Genomic DNA, 18,264 nt, shown 5'->3' with positions numbered 1-18,264 from the left:
GAAGGAGCTCTAACATGTGTCCCTAGCCTGAGACCCTGAAACCCAACAGGCCAAAATTCCTTCTTTGCACTATCATTCCTCACCCTGTCCCAAAGCCTAATTCGAGCACCATCTTTTCCAGGAATCTCCCCTCTAATGCCACTTTGCCCACTTTGCCTGTCAAAGTTCAGACTTCCAGCACTGGTTGACTGACTCAGATGCTAATGCTGACAGGATTGCTCTCAGGACAAGTAGAAGACACACCCACGAAACCACATTGCACATTCCTTGACTTTAGCAGTGGTGAACCCGGATGTTTGCTTTAAAAACTCATTGTTCTGTACATTTTGTTTAGGACATTTTCCCTTATAGCTGCTAGATCCCAGACACGCACACCAAAGTTAGCAAAGCAACAGGTGCCAGTGAAGCAGCGTGCCCCGTGAGTCATCCTCTATCACGTGGAATGGGTGAGGCCTGGTCTTGACCATGAGTCCCAAGGCACAGCTTCCACTGCCATCATGGTGTCACTTGGGCTGGAATGTAAGTTAGTTGGTAAGACTGTCAATTATGGGAGATAAGTAAAGACTCTAGAAGCAAGCAGTTGCTCACATTAAGTTTGTTGAATGAATGAGTGAGCTCTAACATGCATGCAACATAGGCATTTAATGATAAAGCACACATATTTATGTGGCACTGCCTTCAAGGTGGTTACCTATGCTGGTGCCTACTCCCCTTCTAAACTATAAGCCTCCCAAAGGCAGGGAGCCCCAGATCTTCCACAAGCTAGCCTGGAGAGGGCAGTCTCCAGGGAGAGTCACAGCCTGCTTGTCTGAGGCCCTGCTCTCAGCAGAGCTACTTCCCAGAGCCTGAGCCCAACGACTTCATGTGCAGGTGGATGCCATTCTTGGAGCGCAGAATCAGCTGGGGCAACTTGATGGGTAGTTTCGAGGGGTCTACAGAAAACTCAAAGCGGAGCAAACACAAGGCTGTGACCACCTTCATCTCATTCATGGCAAATTGCTGTCCAATGCAGTTCCTGCAGGGAACAACACAAGGAGGCGAGGGGCTGTAGGGCCTGGAATGATGAAACTCAGTGCTTGGTGGCCAACGAAAATGAGTAACTATTTTTGGTTGAACACTCAATTGACCTGAGAAGGAGGGAGCAGAGTGAGGGTCCCACACCAAGTAGATTCATAACAGGGATTGTGGCATGGGGGTCTCTCTTGGAATGACTCACGCACCCCACCACCTGCCAGGGACAAGAACATGCTATGGCAAGAAGAAGGTCCCTGGAATCTAGTTTGATTAGGATCGCCACAAACCAGCATGCCCCCCTCATCACAGAGTTTCCAAGGGGACGCCTTCCCTGTGATGACCTCCACCCTCTTCTCCCCAGTCCTGAGGGCCTGAGGACGTTGGGCATTTCCTTACCTGGGTCCTGCAGAAAAGGGCATGAAGGCAAAGGGATGGCGGTTGGCTGAATTCTCAGGGGAAAAGCGCATGGGGTCAAAGACCTGAGGGGATAGGATGTGTCTGAATACCTGCCAGGTCCTGGGGCAGGGGGACTCCCATTGCTTCCCACCCATCTGACCGCCAGAGGCCCAGGGGTGCAGTACCTCAGGGTCAGGCCACACTGCACTGTTCCTGTGGAGGGCATAGATGTGCAGGGAGACCAGGCTGCCTGTGGGCAGAGCAGAGGCTGGTAACCAGGCCGCCCTGGGACAGCGGATCTCCCTCCTCGCAGGGCTGGAACCCCTGAGTGTCCCCCAAGTGGGCACCCGCTCCTGTCTGAGCACTACTCTCAACACACTGAAATGCTTTTGATCATCCCCATACCTACTTTCTGTAGCCCCAGCACCAGGCACAGCACTGACACAGACATTTGAGGAATAGAAAAGAGAATTAAATCCACCCCACTGAGAAGCAGGATAGGCAAGGACTGTTACACCCTTTTTGCTTTCCTTTGCTGACTCTCGAGGAAAGTTTTCATTCCTAACATTATACTGTCGATAGGAATGGTGACGATTTGTTGCGTAATTTACTCTTTATCAGATATAGAGCTAACTCATACCGTTGTACAGGTGTGCACTGCACGACATCGTAGTCTATGTGACTGATGTCTCTGAAATTGCTCAGGGCACCCCTGCTTGTGAACATGACAGCCCTGATAAATGCTGCCTCTTTAATCCTGACGACCTGTTGAGTAGTCTTCACACTCCAATTTTACAGAAGACAAAATGGAGGCTTAGAGGTAGAGGGGTTAACCCATACACTGTGAAGCTAGATTTGAACTCCAATCAGACACAACGTCTGTGCTCTCCCCCACAGAGGCAAACATTTTGCCAAAGGTATGGAGCCTTTCGAGATACATTCACCACAGGGAATTTGGATCCACCTTCAATCCACCCTGTCCCACCTGTGGGCAGAGATCGGCCGTCCACAAAATTGACAGGCTTGCTGAGCTGGCGGTACACCTGGGGCACAGGTGGGTAGAGGCGGAAGGTTTCCTTGATGCACATGGTCAGGTAGCTCATCTTGCCCAGATCATCCCTGCCGGCAACATAATCAGGTCATACTGGAGACAGGGAGCAACAGGTTTCCATGGGAAGGCAGATCCCAGCCCCAACTTCCGCCTTCACCACCATTCCACACCCAGAGCCGAGGGACACGAACACTGGGGTATCCAGATCAGACCAGCCCCCTGGGGCAGCCTCTCAGACCCAGGTGTTTTGGCTCCACTTTTCTTCATCCCTCTCTCTTCACTGCTAGAAAGGAAAAGCACAAGACCCAAAAGGTGTGTGTGACACAGCCATCAAACACAAGGTCACCCCTGTGTCCCTCAGAACCCCACAAATGCCCCACAGGGGAGAGTGCCTCAAGTTCTTCTTGGTTTTTTCTGTGAGACAGGATGGGAAGGAACAGGGGCTCATATACATCGGTTGATTGACTAAAAAAAATGCATGCACAATGGGAAGCTCAGGTTGTATCTGTATCCACACAACACATGCACACACGTATAACACACATATATAACACATATACAAATGTATGACATATACACGCATGTATAACATATATACATATAACACATATATGCACACATGTGTGTGTGCATGTTTCTTTTCCCTTTTGCTACCAGAAAGCTCAGCCTCAAATGCGCCACAACTATAACTATTTTAGAGCACATTATACAACCCAAACCCTAGGATACCTTCTCCTCTACTCCTTACTTTTCATTTGTGTTTTACTATTTTTTTAATTGAATAAGTGTACTTACTCTACGTTGCTTCAGTTCTAAATGGAATGAAGTGAAGATAAACCAATATTTTAATTCTCTACCTCCAGTCTGTGTTCACATCATTACCCAACTTAGAGTGCCCAGCCTCATTTTATCTAAGTTGCACCCCTAAGGAATCCAACTCAAGTGCCAAACCTTCTGAGTTCTGCCCTCAACACGGGTCCACTCAACCTTACCCCATTCTGTGTTCCCTCTGGCTTTTTCATTATGCGAGTTTTTCTCTCTGAGAACTCCCTGAGGGCAGCAACTTACTCCCCCTCCTCTTCCCACAGCACCTAACAAGGTGGCTGGACACCCTGAGAGGTTTCCAAGCACCAACCAATAAAAATGGGTTATGAAAACTGTCCTTCAAGCCACAGATCTGGAATATTAGGAGTCTCCCTCGGGTTATGCGAACATTTCTCCCACAGACTGGGCATCTTCTGCACCCCTGCTGCGTGCTTAGCCCTTGCTGCAGCCAGGGGAGCCCAGAGAGAAAGGTGAGGGGTGAGACTGGATGCAGTGACCTGAGGGCAGGAGGCAGGGAGAAGACCCGGGGGAGATTCCCAGAGACTACACTGCAGAGAGCTCAGCCGCAACTGGCATCATGCTCTCGAATTCGAGCCTAAGCCAAGAACAATGGAAAGTTTTTCAAGTGAAGGTGTTTAAGTGAAGACTGCGCGCGGCCCTCCGAGGCGCCGGCGGGCGGTCTCGGCTCGGTTCACCTGCGGGCTCCCCGCCAGCGCGCATGCTCTCCGGGGCGGGCGGCGGGCTCCGCCAGCAGGGGGCGCGCGCACACCAGCAACCGGGCTCCTATAGCCTATGGACTACATCGCTTGCAGGTGAGGCGGCTCCGGCGGCAGAGTGGGCTCAGGGGTGCATTCGCGCACAGCTCCCCTCAAACGACACAGCACTGAAGAGACCAGGACAGCCGGCACCACCCGCTGTGCCATCCGCAAATGACACCAGACAACATGGGCACAGCCCTTCCCAGGGCTGACGGGAGACTGGCTCCCCCGAAGCCTCGCTCACCACTGCAGAGTGTCCCGGTCCCCAAGGATCTCTCGAATCTCCTCCCGGCAAAGAGTCTGGTGCTCGGGGTACAGGGCCATGCAGTAGAGAAACCAGGAGATGCCACTGGTGGTGGTGTCATGTCCTTCAAACATGAACGTGTCCACCTCAGCCCGGAGGTCAGCATCTGTCAGCTTGACTCCATTTTCGTCCTGGATTAAGGATGGTGTAATGGGACAGCTCAAGGCATGTGGAGGTAGGTACCGGGAAAAGCAGTCAAAGGAAGGTTGAAGGGAGGGAGTGAAAGCGCCTTTTCAGACTGGGGCTTTGGGCCTGAGCCCAGCGCGGATGCCTCCTCCTCCAGGAAGCTTTCCCTGATCTCTCTGGCAGTGATCTGTCTCTGACACCAGTCCTGCTCATTTGACCCACAGCATGCACCTAGCAGAGGAAGAGATCAGTGTCCACCCCCATCTCCTCCACTAGACTGCAGGCATCTAGAGGACAGGACCAGGCCTTTTTCACCTTCTGTATCCCTAGCACAGGACCTAACCCCAGGGTTGAACTCTAAGTTTGTGGAGTGGGTAAATAAAGGATCAACTAGATGGATGGATGGATGGGTGCATGGATGGATGGATGGATAAATAAACGAATCAAGTCTATCATTCTAAGATTTGAAGTTACTAAGATTCTTCAGTCTTAGAAGTCAACAGATGATTTTCAGGCCTTCTATCATGTGACCCAACTTCCCTACACCTTCATCTCTCCCCCGTGCCAGTACCAGCCACACACTCCCCTTCCCACCTCAAAGCCTTGGTTAAAGGACAAGAGCACATTTACTGGAGAAAGAGGAAAATGTTTAACAGATGCTTTACTGTCCGATGAGACCCATCCCTGGAAAATGGTCTCATGTGCCCCGTGGGACCAGTTCTCAGGTCTCAGGAGGAGACAGGAACAGGGCACTCACCCGAGCACCTAGGAGAATGTCCAGAAAGTCCAGGTGTCTCTGGCTTTGGATCTTCGCCCACTCTTTCTCATCCTTAAGGGCCTCCTTCCTTTCCTTGATGACCTGGTCTGGGCCAAGAGCACAAGCTGTCACTGTTTGGGGACCAGTCATCTGCCCAAAGGGGACCTGAGGTCCTGCAATGGGAGGAACTGAACTAGAACCCTGTGGGTGCACCTGCAGGAAAGGCCCACCTGTGTGGTCATGGGCCACCTTGCAAGCCCGCAGGAAGCGGCGGCCGTGGGGGGTGAGCCAGTAGATGAAGTCATTATGGTACTGGAAGGTTTCGATGCGCTGCTGCATCAGGAAAGTGAGGTCGCTGACTGCCATATAGTAGCTACTGTCCCTGCACATCAGGGAAGGAGGATGGTGCTCGTGGGCCCACAGCAGAGCCCCAAGCAACTGCATTCCAGCAGTCTGGCCCCAACCACAGCACTTTTTGCCCTTCCTCTCCCTGCCATTAAGCCTCCCCACTGAAGTCAGAGTCTCCCCATCCCCACCTTGGACAAGACCCAACTCCCAAGTCGGGGTTCCTTGAGCAGAACCCTATCTCCTCCCAGACCCAAGAGTCCCGCCAACTCTCCCCTTTGAGTTGGCCTGGGTGGAGGGTATGGTCAGCCTCAAGGTGCCCCCTGACCTTTCACCCAGGCCGCTGTCTCCTTTGCCAAAGGTGCACTTCATTAGTGTGTCCAACGCCATGTGGCCCACATCACAGAAGATGTCGAAGGATTTATCCTGACGAGCCTTTATTTCCCACTTGTCCTGGAACCCAGAGATGGAAGGTATTAGAGGGCCAGAGGTTGGGTACCCCACCACAGCCTGTCCCCCCATCATGCACCCCCAGTCCCTGGCCTGGCCTCCATCCTGCTGGAATGTGGAGTGGGGCTTTAGTCTCAGATGGAAGGACTAGGAGGCAGGCTTTCCATAGCATAGACACCTTCTCCCAGCAAGGGCAGCCTCTAGATACGGAAAGAAAACTGAGAGGTGGTGAGCTTCCCGGCAAGGTCTGTGTGCAAGTCAAGACTGCAGTGATGCTGGGGAGGGGTTTCCTACAAGGAGAGTGACTAGCCTGGCAACATCTGGGGACAATCCAGTGCAGAGACTCTGAACCTAACCCCTGATATCCCTTCTAGAGGCCATGGCTGGCAACATTACTTTAGGCAGTTTGGGTCGGCAGACAAGGAAGAACCAATTTTCAAGTATGAAAAAGCCTTCCTAATATTCTCAAACATAGGCAGCCCAAGTTTGCTACAGTAAAATCTCACTGGAGACTCACAGAGCCCCTTTGACCTCGGAGAGGGTGATTTGGACGCCTGGTGAAGACAAAGACCAGGGCTGCCTGGCCACTTGACACTTAATCAGCACCCAGCAATGGGCAGAGCACAAGGCTCATTATTGCTACTGCAGGCAGAATGGAGGTTTGGGCCTCAGCAGTTCCCCTCACTGCCCTTCGCCAGGCAAGTTGGTGGTAGGGAGGCCTGGTCCAGCAGCCACAGTCTCCTGGAGCCTGCAGAGGAAGCTCACCAGCATAGCTTGTGTGGACTCAGCAAACACAGCCACGTAGGGCTTCAGCACATCATAGTGGAAGCCAGGTGTAAGCAGCTTGCGGTGCTGGAACCACTTGGGCCCCTGGAGGATCAGCAGGCCTCTCCCTGGGGAAGGGATGGGAGAGGGAAGGCTGATTGGGCCACACAATCCTGACCCACACCATGCAACCTGGGGCCAAGCACACCCCACCCCACCCTAACCCCAGTTCTCCCTGCCCAGCCTTCTATCCCAACCCAGCTCTACCTCAATGACAGCCTTAGTCCTACTACCATAACTTTCCTTGGTCCTTCCCCTGGCCAGCACCTCCGGTAAAATCCCCTTGAGTCTACTTAAAGCCACCTCCTCCAAGAAGCTGTCCCTGATATGCCTGCATTTTCCAAAGCCCTTGCCTTGATTGTCTGACAGTAGACAGACCCAGCAGGAGAAGTTACCTGAACTCCACTTCCCCAACTAGCCAGAAACTTTCCTCCCTCCTCCTCTGTCTCCCCACTGAGCACTGAGCTTGGGTTGGGCACAAGGGAGCCAGGTGGGCTAGTTGATGGGATAACTGACTGAGCGGGACATCGCTGGGAGGGATGGGGCAGGCAGCTAAAGGCAACAAGAGGCTGGAATGGGGAAGGCAAGAAGGCAGGTGCCCACTCACCAATCCACTGGAGGAAGAAGTCATAGACATCCGCAGCCTTAGGATCTGCAGAAGAAAGAGATCATGTCAAGTAGGGACTGGGAGATTCCCAGAGGAGTTGACAAACAGGAGTTGATGGGAATTTCAGCTGCCCAAACTTAGGGCCCAGGCCCAGGACTCCTCCCCACATGTGTCCCTGGACCTTTTGCTTTCATTACCACCCCTCCCCCACAGTCTCTCCCTGGATTTCTCACCCCCTCGACTGTACACAGCTTTTACATAGTCAGGCTCATAGATGTTCAGGAAGCCAAGGAACTGTCCAAACCAAAGTGGGTGGGCGTAGGGGAACTGATTGGCCCAGGACACCACCTTATCCAGGCTTCCCGTTTTCTGGATCTGAAATGAGGATAAAGGTCATGCATGACACTCAGAAAACCAATATTACCAGCCAGGTCCCAAGTCACTGGGCAGGGAAGATAGGAGGTTGCCCAGGCAGGCCCTGGAGATCCTTCCCTCCCCATGCACACCCCTTCACCCTCCCAGTCAGTCACGCAGTACAAAATATCTCTGGTTTGATTCCCCTTTTCAATCCCATAGCCACTGATTTAAGTCCAAGTACACATGCTTTTGTACGTAGGTGAGCTGAACAACCCCAAATGAACCAACCTCCCTCCATCTGGTGCCTACCAACAATCCTTTCCCTACATTGCAGCCAGAAAGATTCCTTTTCAACATTATTTTTTTTTTCAAGAACAATAACACTGGCTTGTACAATACAAAAATCTCCCATTCCATTCCTGTCAAGTCAGTCAACACATTTTTATTGAGGACCTACTATGTGCAGGGCACTGTCTAGCTGTCTCAGGAAAATGAGATAGACACAGTCCATCCCTTTTGTCTTAGAGGGGAAAACTGATAATAAACAAGTAAACAATTAAGTAAAATGATTACAGACAGTAACAAGAGCTAAGAAAGAAATGAAAGCGGGGCAATGAGAAAGACTAACAGGGAAGACCTACTTAGATAAAGTAATCACGGATGACCTCTGGCTGCTGACGATGTTCAAGGCAAAGCCCAAAGGATGAGAAGCTGACTATGTGAAGAGTGAGGGAAGAACATTCTAAAAAGAGGGAACAGCATGAACAGGGGCTCTGAGGTGGGGAAAATATGGCCCTCTCTGGAGGTGCCACCTGGTGGAACAGAGTCCTGAGGTTGGTGAGACCATTGAGAGGGTGGTGTACACTCTGGGTGCTTCTCTAGCCCCACATCTACACACCAAGAGGACATTAATTTTTAGAGATCTAAGGTTGCTTGCTGAGCGCTGTACAACTTGTGTAAGGGGACTCAGCTGAACCAAGGAAAGGAAATGGAGTTGCAGGATAAATCCGTCCCTAAACGTGACATTTTTCATTTAACATGCCTCTCAATATTTTTAACAATTACATAGTAGTCCACTACAGGGTATTTATAGCATTTACACATTTTTCCCCATCTTGAGGGAGTCTTTCAGAGGTACACTTAAAACCCTTCAGGGCCTGGTCCTTGGGTCTCAGAATAATGCCTCTGCTCCCCAGTGGGTAGAGGAGGTACAGTAACCGCTTGCCTTTCTTTAGCTTGCTGTGTACCACCTCATATCTTGACCTCATTGAGTCTTCACAACCATTCTATGAAGTCTTATTTTAGGAAAGAGGATGTGAAAGTCCAGAGAACTGAGGTTGCTTACTGAAGAGCATACAATTTTTAAGGGAATTCAGAGGCAAAGCAAAGGTTGACTCTGTGCTCAGCAGTCTTCAGAACTGGGTTTGAATATTGTTTTCCCCTATTTCTCAGCAGTGTGGATTTGGCCAAGATCTTTAGGCTCTCTGCATCTTACTCTCCTCTTCTCTGAAGTGGGGACAATAACACCTGCCTTAGAAGATTGATTTTAACACTATGAAATAATGCAGGACATGGGTTCCTACTTGTGGTGTTCAAGGCAATTAATAGAATGCACGAAAGAAACTAGCACTGGACCCACTCCAGGTAAGACTTCAATTAATAATTCCTCCTCTTCAAGCCTACTTCCCAGACCTCTTCCTCTAAGCCTCCTCCAAGCCTCCTGCCACATCTTACTCCTAAGTGCCCTCAATCTGCACTAAGGAATGTGCTTTGAATATGCCCTGAAATACTTCCCATGTAGGTAAAGGGTTCATCAAACTTTGTCCCCTATTACACAGGAAGTGACCTTAGGTCATAGTCCAACTCTGTTCCCCTAGAAAGCTAGTAACTGGAATGTCAGCTGTGTTGCTAGGCAACATGACTGTGGCAAAAAACGATGACTGCTTGGAAAATAATATCTGAACTGGGAAGAGCAAGGAATGAACTACAGCGAGGACACTGAGTTTTGGCTTTTCCTGGGTGTGATGACCCTTGTCATGGGCATAGCCCTTCAGGAAACCTGGGACTGCTGGTGAACACAGGGGTTCCGCAGGGCTGGAGGATTCTGAGATGGGTCTGCACCTACAGATGTGGCTCCCATCTCCTTGCCCCTAGCCAATCCCAAGTAGCAGATGGACCACCAGTGGCAGAGTGGGTGCCACAGAAGACGTTGCCTTGCTGGCAAGTGGCCTGAATTCTCAGAGTAGACCAATGCCTGCTGTATCAATGGCAGCCTCAAGAGTTTGATAGTTTAGCACTAAAAGGACCTCCTGGGCGAGCATCATGTCTGTGCCTTTGCTTGTCCATGCCTTCCTCCTCGTGCATCCCTACCCAAGGACACCTGGCGAAACTCTGTCTGTTCCTCCACATCCAGCCTGAATGCCTCTCTCCAGGAGCCTCTCTAATCTCCCCCTGACTAAATTGCTGCCTCCCCTCAGTCTTTCCAGCTCCTTTAGGTCTTTATCAACCTTCCGCTTTATGTTAGAATTATTTGCATCCTTGACCAAAAAAAAACAAACAAACAAAAAACCAATGTAATATTAACATTAATGTTCATTGAGCGTTTAATGTGTTTAGACATTGATAGTCCTGCTCCACAAATTCTTTCATTTAATCCTCAGAGAATTCTAGACACTGTCATGATTCCCATTTGATCGATGAGGTTGGGGAGCTCAGCCACAGGGTTGGTTGGCTATGGAGCTGGGGTTCACACCTGGGATCCCTGACTCTACCTCGGGGTTGGGAGCTTCCCAAGTACATAGATCATATCTGTAGCCTCTCTGGGACACTGAGCAGCTCAGCATACGGCCTTGGACACAGAATATACTTGGCAAAGCGTGTGTTGAATGAATGTAGTAAACAAAAGAGATTTTTAAAAAGGAAGACAAGAAGGGAGGGGAGAAAGCATACAGAGCATCTGGCTCATCTAAACAGTGGCCAGAGAGAGTCTCTTGAGGACCCAGCCCAAAGTCTTATTCAATTTGGAGAAGTCAAAGAGGAGCCAGCACTGCCCATCTGGTAAACAGCATTGCAGATTTCTATTTGTTTTTCCCAGAAAGCCCTAGCATACCTACTCTAGCTCAGATCCAGATTCACCACTCATTTTTGCATTCAGTCTCTCAACACAGGAAATGGAAGAAGACAGATTGCCTCATGAACCTAATGTGGAATGGATAATTACTCCCATTTTACAGATGAGAAAACTGAGATTCAGGCACATGAAAGGACTCACCATTAATTGTAGGTTCTCAGTGATCTAACCCAGGTTAGAGTCCCTCACTCTCTTCTGCACAGCGGAGCCTGTCAGGGTTGCTGTAGTCAGTTGTACAAATTGTGCACTGCACAATTGTAGGGTGTGCCATTCGTCTTGAGGTCCATGCAAGTGCTAGCCTTGTTTTCCTCCCTTTCATAGTTTTCACCTACTCAACTAATTTTCCAGAAAACAGCCTCCAAGAAGGACACAGAACATCTGATAATTTAGCCCCCAGAAATCTCTGGCCCATACCACTTCCCTTGAAGAGCCTGGGGATTGGACCCAGTGACTTTAGTCTCCAGCCACCCATCTGTCCCTTCTCTGGAGTTTCTCTGCTCCCAGGCCTGCTCCAGAGTCCAGTGTCATCTCCCATGAAGCCCTTCTCTCATCGCCTTGCACTCCCCATCCTGAGCTCAACCTAGAATTTTCACCATCCTTAAGCGCACAATGTCAAAAGGGCATAGACACCCTCTCCATCCACTGATGAAAGGGAATGCCTGGTGTCCCTGACCCCTTCACTTTCCCCTCTCCTCTTTGGTGCCCTACAAGTGTTCCCTCCCCGCTGTGTCTTTTTTATTTTTCCATGTCCCCTCCTGGCTTTTCCTTGCCAACTTTCTAATCATCTTTGCTGCTCCCTTTCTCTCCATCCCTCCCAGGACTAAGAAGTCCAGTTGGACAGAGGTCAAGGAGAAGTTTAAGCACAGAAAAGCCAGACTCGCAGCCTCAGGGCTGGTAGGGCCCCTTAAGTGACTGGTTCATCAGCGCTCCTCCCCTCCTCGCCAGTCACGAGCATGACCCGCCCCCTCCCCTGATGCATTGCCATTGCCTCCAGGACAGGAGGCCCTGACCACCTGCTGACCACACTCACAGCTAAGCTGGCCCCCACCTCCCATGCCCAACTTCCTCCTGTGTTCCCTTGATTGTCCCAGGAACCTGGAGGAAGCAAGAACAGCTCTTGGCACCTGACCTCACTGATGAAACTGCAGCCCTCCAAGAGGGCTGGGGTGTTCTCTCTCTGGGGGGCACGTGGCTGCCTGAGCAGCAACTCTGGGTTACACAACTGGAGGCCTCAGGAGGCCCCTGTCCTCACATGCTGTGAGCTGGGACGCTGTCTGGGTCAGCTTGTTTTCTCCAGAGGAAGGAAGCAGGAAAAAAACATGGCTTAGAGATAATTCACTGAGCACAGCTTCCAGCCCCACCCTCACATCCTCACAGTTGTACTCCTCGTTCTCACCAAGAATAAACTAGAGTCATTGGGAAGAACAAAGTAAATCAATCCTCCCTGCTCTGCTCCCCCAGAGTCTGAGTAAGTTCTGCTCTGAGGATTAGGTATAAAAGAGACTTCAACGTCTTGTAGTAGAACCACACCCCCTCCTTATAAGTGGGTAAAGAGCAGCCTAAAGGCTGCAGTTAACTGTCCCACATCTATCAGGCAGATGGGGAGCCTACCTGAGGCTCTTTCTGCCATCCCTCCTATCAGATGCCTGTCCAAGCCAAGTTGGCCTGAAGCTCAACTGGCAAGAGTTCAAGAAAAAAGCTACCTGCTTGGCCAGGCTGCTGTTGCCACAGCTTTCAGGGGAAGGGGCTGCTTGACAGCAGAAATAAATCTAGCAAAGTTGGAATGGGAGTTCAGAAAGACAGGGAGGGGAGAGGTAGGGCTTCCCTCTTCCCCAGCAAATTGGGGCTCCCTCATGGCAGAGCATGCTGCTTGCTGATCTCTGATTCCCAGGATCACTGGCCCACTCCTTCCCCATGTATAGCTCTCCATCACACAAGCTCAAACAACAGGGAACATACTGTTTTTCAAATCAAACCAACCATTTCTTCTAATTCTTTAAAAGATTTCTGAGTCACTGAACAGCATGCCACCTGCCTGCTGACTCTGCTCTGCTCTCTGGGGTCCACAGGGTCCCCTGCCCAGAGAAGTCCTACAGGTATTGGGAAGTGGGAACCAGAACTTCTAGATCTGCTCTCCTCTGGGATGGACATCTTTAGGTGCCCTTGGGTGCCCTCATCTCAGTCACTCTCCGTTATGGGCACTGCCCCTGCCTGCAAGATGGGTCAGTGCTCAGCGCTCACATGAGCCCCAGCCGATGTCAAGAACAGCAAAGCTGTTTATTCAAAGCTAAAGGGTAGGAGTGCCTGCCAAGAAGAACCAAAAATGAGAAGAGACAGCAGCTGTGAATAACCATAGAAGTCCGTGGAATATATGGATTCAGTATATATAAATTCTTTGTGGACTCAACTGTGAGTCTGAGCAGAGAGCCATGGGGTGTGAAGGAGGAGCTCTGAGGCATTGTTCCCTATGGAGCAGAGAAGTTATGGTCCTTCCAAGCTCTCACCTGACAACAGGTGACTTCATCTGCCTTCGTCCCTTTCAGAGACCAGTGCACGACTATACTTGTGCCTGTGAGCATGTGTAAACACACAGCACAGCCCCTGGCTCAATAGGAGCGAAGGGACTTTGGGTGGAATTGGCCAGGGTCACCACCACCCTCTGAGCCACCACGCATCGTCAGGATGCGCCTTGCCCAAAGCCACTCCTAGGTGGTAAGCCCAGGACTGCCAGCACAGTGCCCCTGTTGGTACCCCCTCTCTCCTGGATGTGCTCCCACCTCTCCTCATGTCCTCTCTCAGCAGCTCTTCACCCATCATTTGTTCCTCAAAGACTAAGGCTGCTCCAAAATCCAGACCTTGACCCCTTCCCCAGCTTCCCCTTCTCCCCAAAGGCTCTCCCCACCTCCCTTGGCTTCCTTTGCCAATCTACCTGCCTCTAGTACCTAAATTGACAACTCAGCCCAGCTTATCTCTCTCCTGAGCTCCAGAAACATCCTCAAGCACCCCCTGAACAACTCTACATGAGCTTCCCTTCAGACCCAGTATTTCTAAACATAAGCACATCATGTTTACCCCCCAACCCTGTCCCCTATACCTAAGAATGGCATCATTGTGTTCCCTGATGCCAGCCTGAAACACAGCATGGAGTTCCGTGGTTTACAGCAATACCCAGGGGCCCATGTGGAGGCTGCCTTTCTCTCCTGCAGACCCACCCAGTGACTTTTGCATTGGAATCAGCAAACAGGAACTAAGAGAGACAGATGTCACAGCTCCCAAGAGGAGGTTCCTGCCATGAAACCCTCCAAATCAGTACCCAAGACTTCTGCCCAAACACTGACAAGTGGCACCAGCCCCCATTTCCCCTTCCAGGGTCTCAAATCCCACCTCCTTAAATCTAGACTTAGAAATTCATTTCCCCTAGCTGCAATCCAATCTTGTGGCTCAGGAGTCCTTTTCTCTTTACATGACTTTGCCAAATTCTGCTCTCACCCAGAAATGGTGATGCCACAGTTTAACAAAGCTCCCAGCACAATCTTGTGTCCCCTTTCCTAGGACATCGCTGTGTCCCCTGTGTTCCTGGGACATCGCTGACTGCTCTGGTGGAAGCCTCACCATCCTCCCTCCCAAGCACACAATGCCAAGACAACTTAGCCATCTCCCACCGCTCTCAAGCCAAGCCTCGCGCTACCAGCGTCTGCCTGGATCCTGCCTCAGCCTCCACGCTGCCTCCCATTTGGTGTCTGCCAGTCTAGCCACTGGCCGAAGTCAAAGTGATGTATCACACAGATCTGACCTTGTCACTCCCTTGTTTAAATCCCTCAGTAGCTCCCCATTGTACCCAATAAAGTAGATTTTTGCATGTGATTTGCCCCTACTGCTTCAGGCCTCAGTCTCTCCACTTTTTCCTTGCTCATCACTCCAGAATTGTGGAGCTACTAACACAGGCTCATAGAAACCTTGGAAAGCAAATATTGTGGAACAAATTAATTTCCTAAATACATCATGCTCTGTGCCTTTGCACAGATAGCATATTCTGCCTTGCCTTGCCTTCAACTCTTTCACAAGCTGCTACTTCCAGATCTTTTAGGATTCACCTCCGCATCCCCTCCCTGGACCCAAGGATCTGGACTCTGTGCTGTGCTCTCTGTCTCTCCTACAGACCAAGTTCTTCAAGCAGGGGCTCTAGCCTTGTTCCTTCATCCTCAGCTTCTGGCCTCAGCATAGACCCAGAGCAACACTAGTGCATGGGAAAAGAGGGACCTTATCTGACTCCCAAAGGTGACTGATTTGGAGGGAAGAAGAAGGTTGAAGAAAACAAAAACAATAAGACTCCCACTCTAGTGATTTAATACTTGACATCCATCTGCCAGCAGATTGCAAACTGCAATCTCTTCCAACCCAGTAAGGTAAAAATCTTATCTTCATGTTATTGAGAAAGAAAGAAAAGTAGAGAGAGGAAGCTCAGGGGAAGCCCACCATCAGTGTCTTCTGAGTGAAAATGAGCCAGAGCCCCACACCAGGGCTCTTCACTACACAGCACATCAAAGCAGCTGTCCCAGTGATGGCAGGACCAGGAAAAGCCCTCTGTCATCTCAGAGGATTGCCTTTCCTGCCTGGGAACTGACATTTCCCCATCCTCCCACTCCTACTCCGCCCCCAACTCTTTCACACACACACAGGTCAGATTCATGGGCTTCTTCCAGGAGTCCCAACCTCAGGTGAACAATATGACTGAGCAGCTACTATATACAAAGTCCTCCCTGGCCCAGAATGATCTGATGGGACCCTAGAAGAATAAGACATAATTCTGCTTCAAGGAGCCACATTCTAAGGAAGACAAAGGGTAGAAGTTTCCAGAACCTCCAGACTGTAATTAGAGACCAATAAAAGAATTTAATCCTAATAGACAGCTCCGCCTCACCCCCAGGCCCTTCCTCCCAATCTCACCAGGCCTCGGAATCAAGCAGTCACTTTGCAAGGCCTGATACCATCTTCAGTGAAAATGAATGGGTGCTGGGCTCAGACTTGTCTCAACTCCTGTGTTAGGCCATGGACATAGTCAAACACTTTGCCCTTTCTGAATCTCAATTTCTTCATTTTCATATTTGGAAATATAAACCCTACCCTGCCCTTCCTACTTCTAGGCTCAAGTGTGAATCCGAGGTGCCCAGCCCTAGAGGGATGCAGAGGTGTTATGCTCATGATAGTTCCCCAGGAAACCTTTGTTTTTCCCAAGAGCAAACACCTCTTCAATCCTGTTTGCCTTTCTGGTGCCTCAGCCCTTTAGATACTTGTGCTAGGGCCAAGAAGTCAGAACAAAGCTGTGTTCCAGGCCCTCTACACACTCTCAAGGTGGGGCACAGGGCATCTGGGCAGAGATGGTAGTCAGCTCTGACATGGGAAGCCAACTGGCTGAAGGCAAACCCAGTTCTGATGGAAACAAGTAGAAGTAGAGGAGATGTGGAAGAAGGGATTGAAGTCTCCCTCAATGCCTCCCCTACTTCTCTCCCCACCACATTCATTGTAGTGTAGTGTAGATCTCCATTTTTCCCTGACCTTCCTCTGTACTCAGGGAAGGCTTTTGCAATCCCTCCTGGTCCCTCCACTTGTCTTCTCCATCTTCTGTCTTCTCTATCAATACTCTTCCCTGTGCGCCAACCACCATTGTTCATTTGGTGATGACATCCTTTGTATCCTGAGCACAAGATAAATCAGACCAGACCTCCACCCCCAGCACCCATGGTCTAGTGGGGAAGATGAACAACCAAACAGAAACCTACAGGGCCTGAGACACAGAGCACAGGGCTGATGCATGTTCTAGTTAGGCACCCCCAACCAGCCTGGCAGCAAGGAAAATTCTGTTATATCTTTTCTTCTCTAAACTGTAAACTCCCTGAAAGGAGGTCTGGGTGTGATTCATCTCCCTAACCTGTCTTTCCCTTCTTAGGTGTCTCCAGAATGCATGCAGACTACTCATCTATCCTGAGAAGGCTGTTATCTGTAGGGGTAAGAATAAGCCTGGACATATTCACTGGAAGGTCAAGTTCATTCCCAGGATCAATCATGGAGAAGAAGCAATTCCCCAAACTGAGAATGGGGGAAGCATATTCAGGAGGTAGGAGAAGTAACTGTATCTCTCTCTCTCTGAGCCTCATCTCTAGCATCTATACCTGGGTTCCCCCACCTGGCTGGAAATTAAAACACTTGTGGGGGGGGATTCAAATTTGGAATCCTAATTCCAACATGTTAATTAGAATCTCCAGAAGCTGGAGACCAAGAAACCAGCTTCTCCCAGTTGATTGCAATGCAGGTGTCCTTGCCCTGTGTTCAGAAATTTCCAGTCTAGATCCCACAGCATTAGGGCACTAAGAAGTTTTCCTGACAATGGGTGCTAAGGAGGTCCCCACAACCCTGAGGCAAATGGGGTAACAAGGCAGGATGTGAACCCAGGAAGGTTTTAGAGCTCCCAGGCAGCCCATAGACTGGTTCTGTCAGACTATCCAGGGGATTTTCCCCAATCCTATCGTGGAGTCCTTAGCAGAGCTTTGTCCAAACCTGGGTCTCAGAATGATGGGGAAGAGTTTGTGGCAACGTAGATGATTCCCCAACTCTGAGGCCAGGTTGGAAGACGGGAGTGAGGGAAAGATCAGATGGGGGTGTCTGGATGAGAACATTTCTTCCCAGGACATCACCCCCTGCCCAAGCATAAGTGTTCCTTCCATGGTCCCCAGGGAGTTAGGCTGGATCTGAGGGAAACAAGGCTGTTCCCTTTCTCCATTCCTCCCTGTGCCACCACGTACCTCATGTGCATGCCCGTAGAGCCAGTGAGTAGGAGGCCCTGGGAAGCTGTCCATAGCCTTGGCCAGCATCTGCCTCCGCAGAAACAGACTAATGACCTTGAGGAAGACTAAGATCAAGATCAGTACAGAAGCCCACAGGCCCAGGCGGAAGGGGCTCAGGGAGAGCGAGACAGGTACCATGGCTGGAGTTGCAGCTGCCCAGGCTCCAGCCTGCCTTCTGCTTGCCCCAAGGTTCCCTTATACTCTGGACACAGGCACCCTGCCAGCTCCCACCCCCAGTCACGCCCTGCAGCCAACAGCAGCCCAGGCGGGGCTGAGCTCCACAGGGCAGAGAAAGTAACACCAGAGTGACAAACAACAGAGGAACTGCCTGGCAGACTCCCCCTGAAACTCAGGTCATGAGAAGCCAACTGGTGTGGTGGGCTTCAAAGAAACTAGGCAATGAGTATCCCACCTCGGGTTCCTCACAGGGGCACTCAGAGGCACTTCTTTTTTTTTTTTTTAATGCATACAAAAACT

General features: G+C 50.5%; 1 protein-coding gene across 2 annotated transcripts; it reads right to left on the bottom strand.

Annotated features, from left to right (window-relative positions):
- Positions 1–565: 565 nt before the first annotated feature.
- On the bottom strand, positions 566–17,938 carry LOC119237230 (cytochrome P450 4B1). 2 transcript variants are annotated; one of them, XM_037501356.2, is made up of 12 exons: positions 17,746–17,938; positions 7,692–7,833; positions 7,459–7,503; positions 6,792–6,919; positions 5,905–6,029; positions 5,462–5,613; positions 5,232–5,338; positions 4,289–4,479; positions 2,396–2,529; positions 1,596–1,660; positions 1,411–1,493; positions 566–1,015 (listed from the first exon to the last, which is right to left on the bottom strand). In XM_037501356.2, the coding sequence occupies exons 1-12, from the start codon at positions 17,923–17,925 to the stop codon at positions 832–834; spliced, it is 1,536 nt and encodes a 511-aa protein (XP_037357253.1). In that variant the 5' UTR covers positions 17,926–17,938; the 3' UTR covers positions 566–831. The 2 variants fall into 2 exon arrangements, with proteins under 2 accessions (XP_037357253.1, XP_037357254.1); XM_037501357.2 differs by lacking the exon at positions 17,746–17,938 and adding an exon at positions 11,087–11,123.
- Positions 17,939–18,264: the final 326 nt, after the last annotated feature.

Source organism: Talpa occidentalis, unplaced genomic scaffold (genome assembly GCF_014898055.3).
Source record: "Talpa occidentalis isolate TD23 unplaced genomic scaffold, MPIMG_talOcc4v2.1 talOcc4.9, whole genome shotgun sequence".
NCBI classification, from domain to species: Eukaryota; Metazoa; Chordata; class Mammalia; order Eulipotyphla; family Talpidae; genus Talpa; species Talpa occidentalis.
This window is presented reverse-complemented; position numbering and strand designations above follow the sequence as displayed.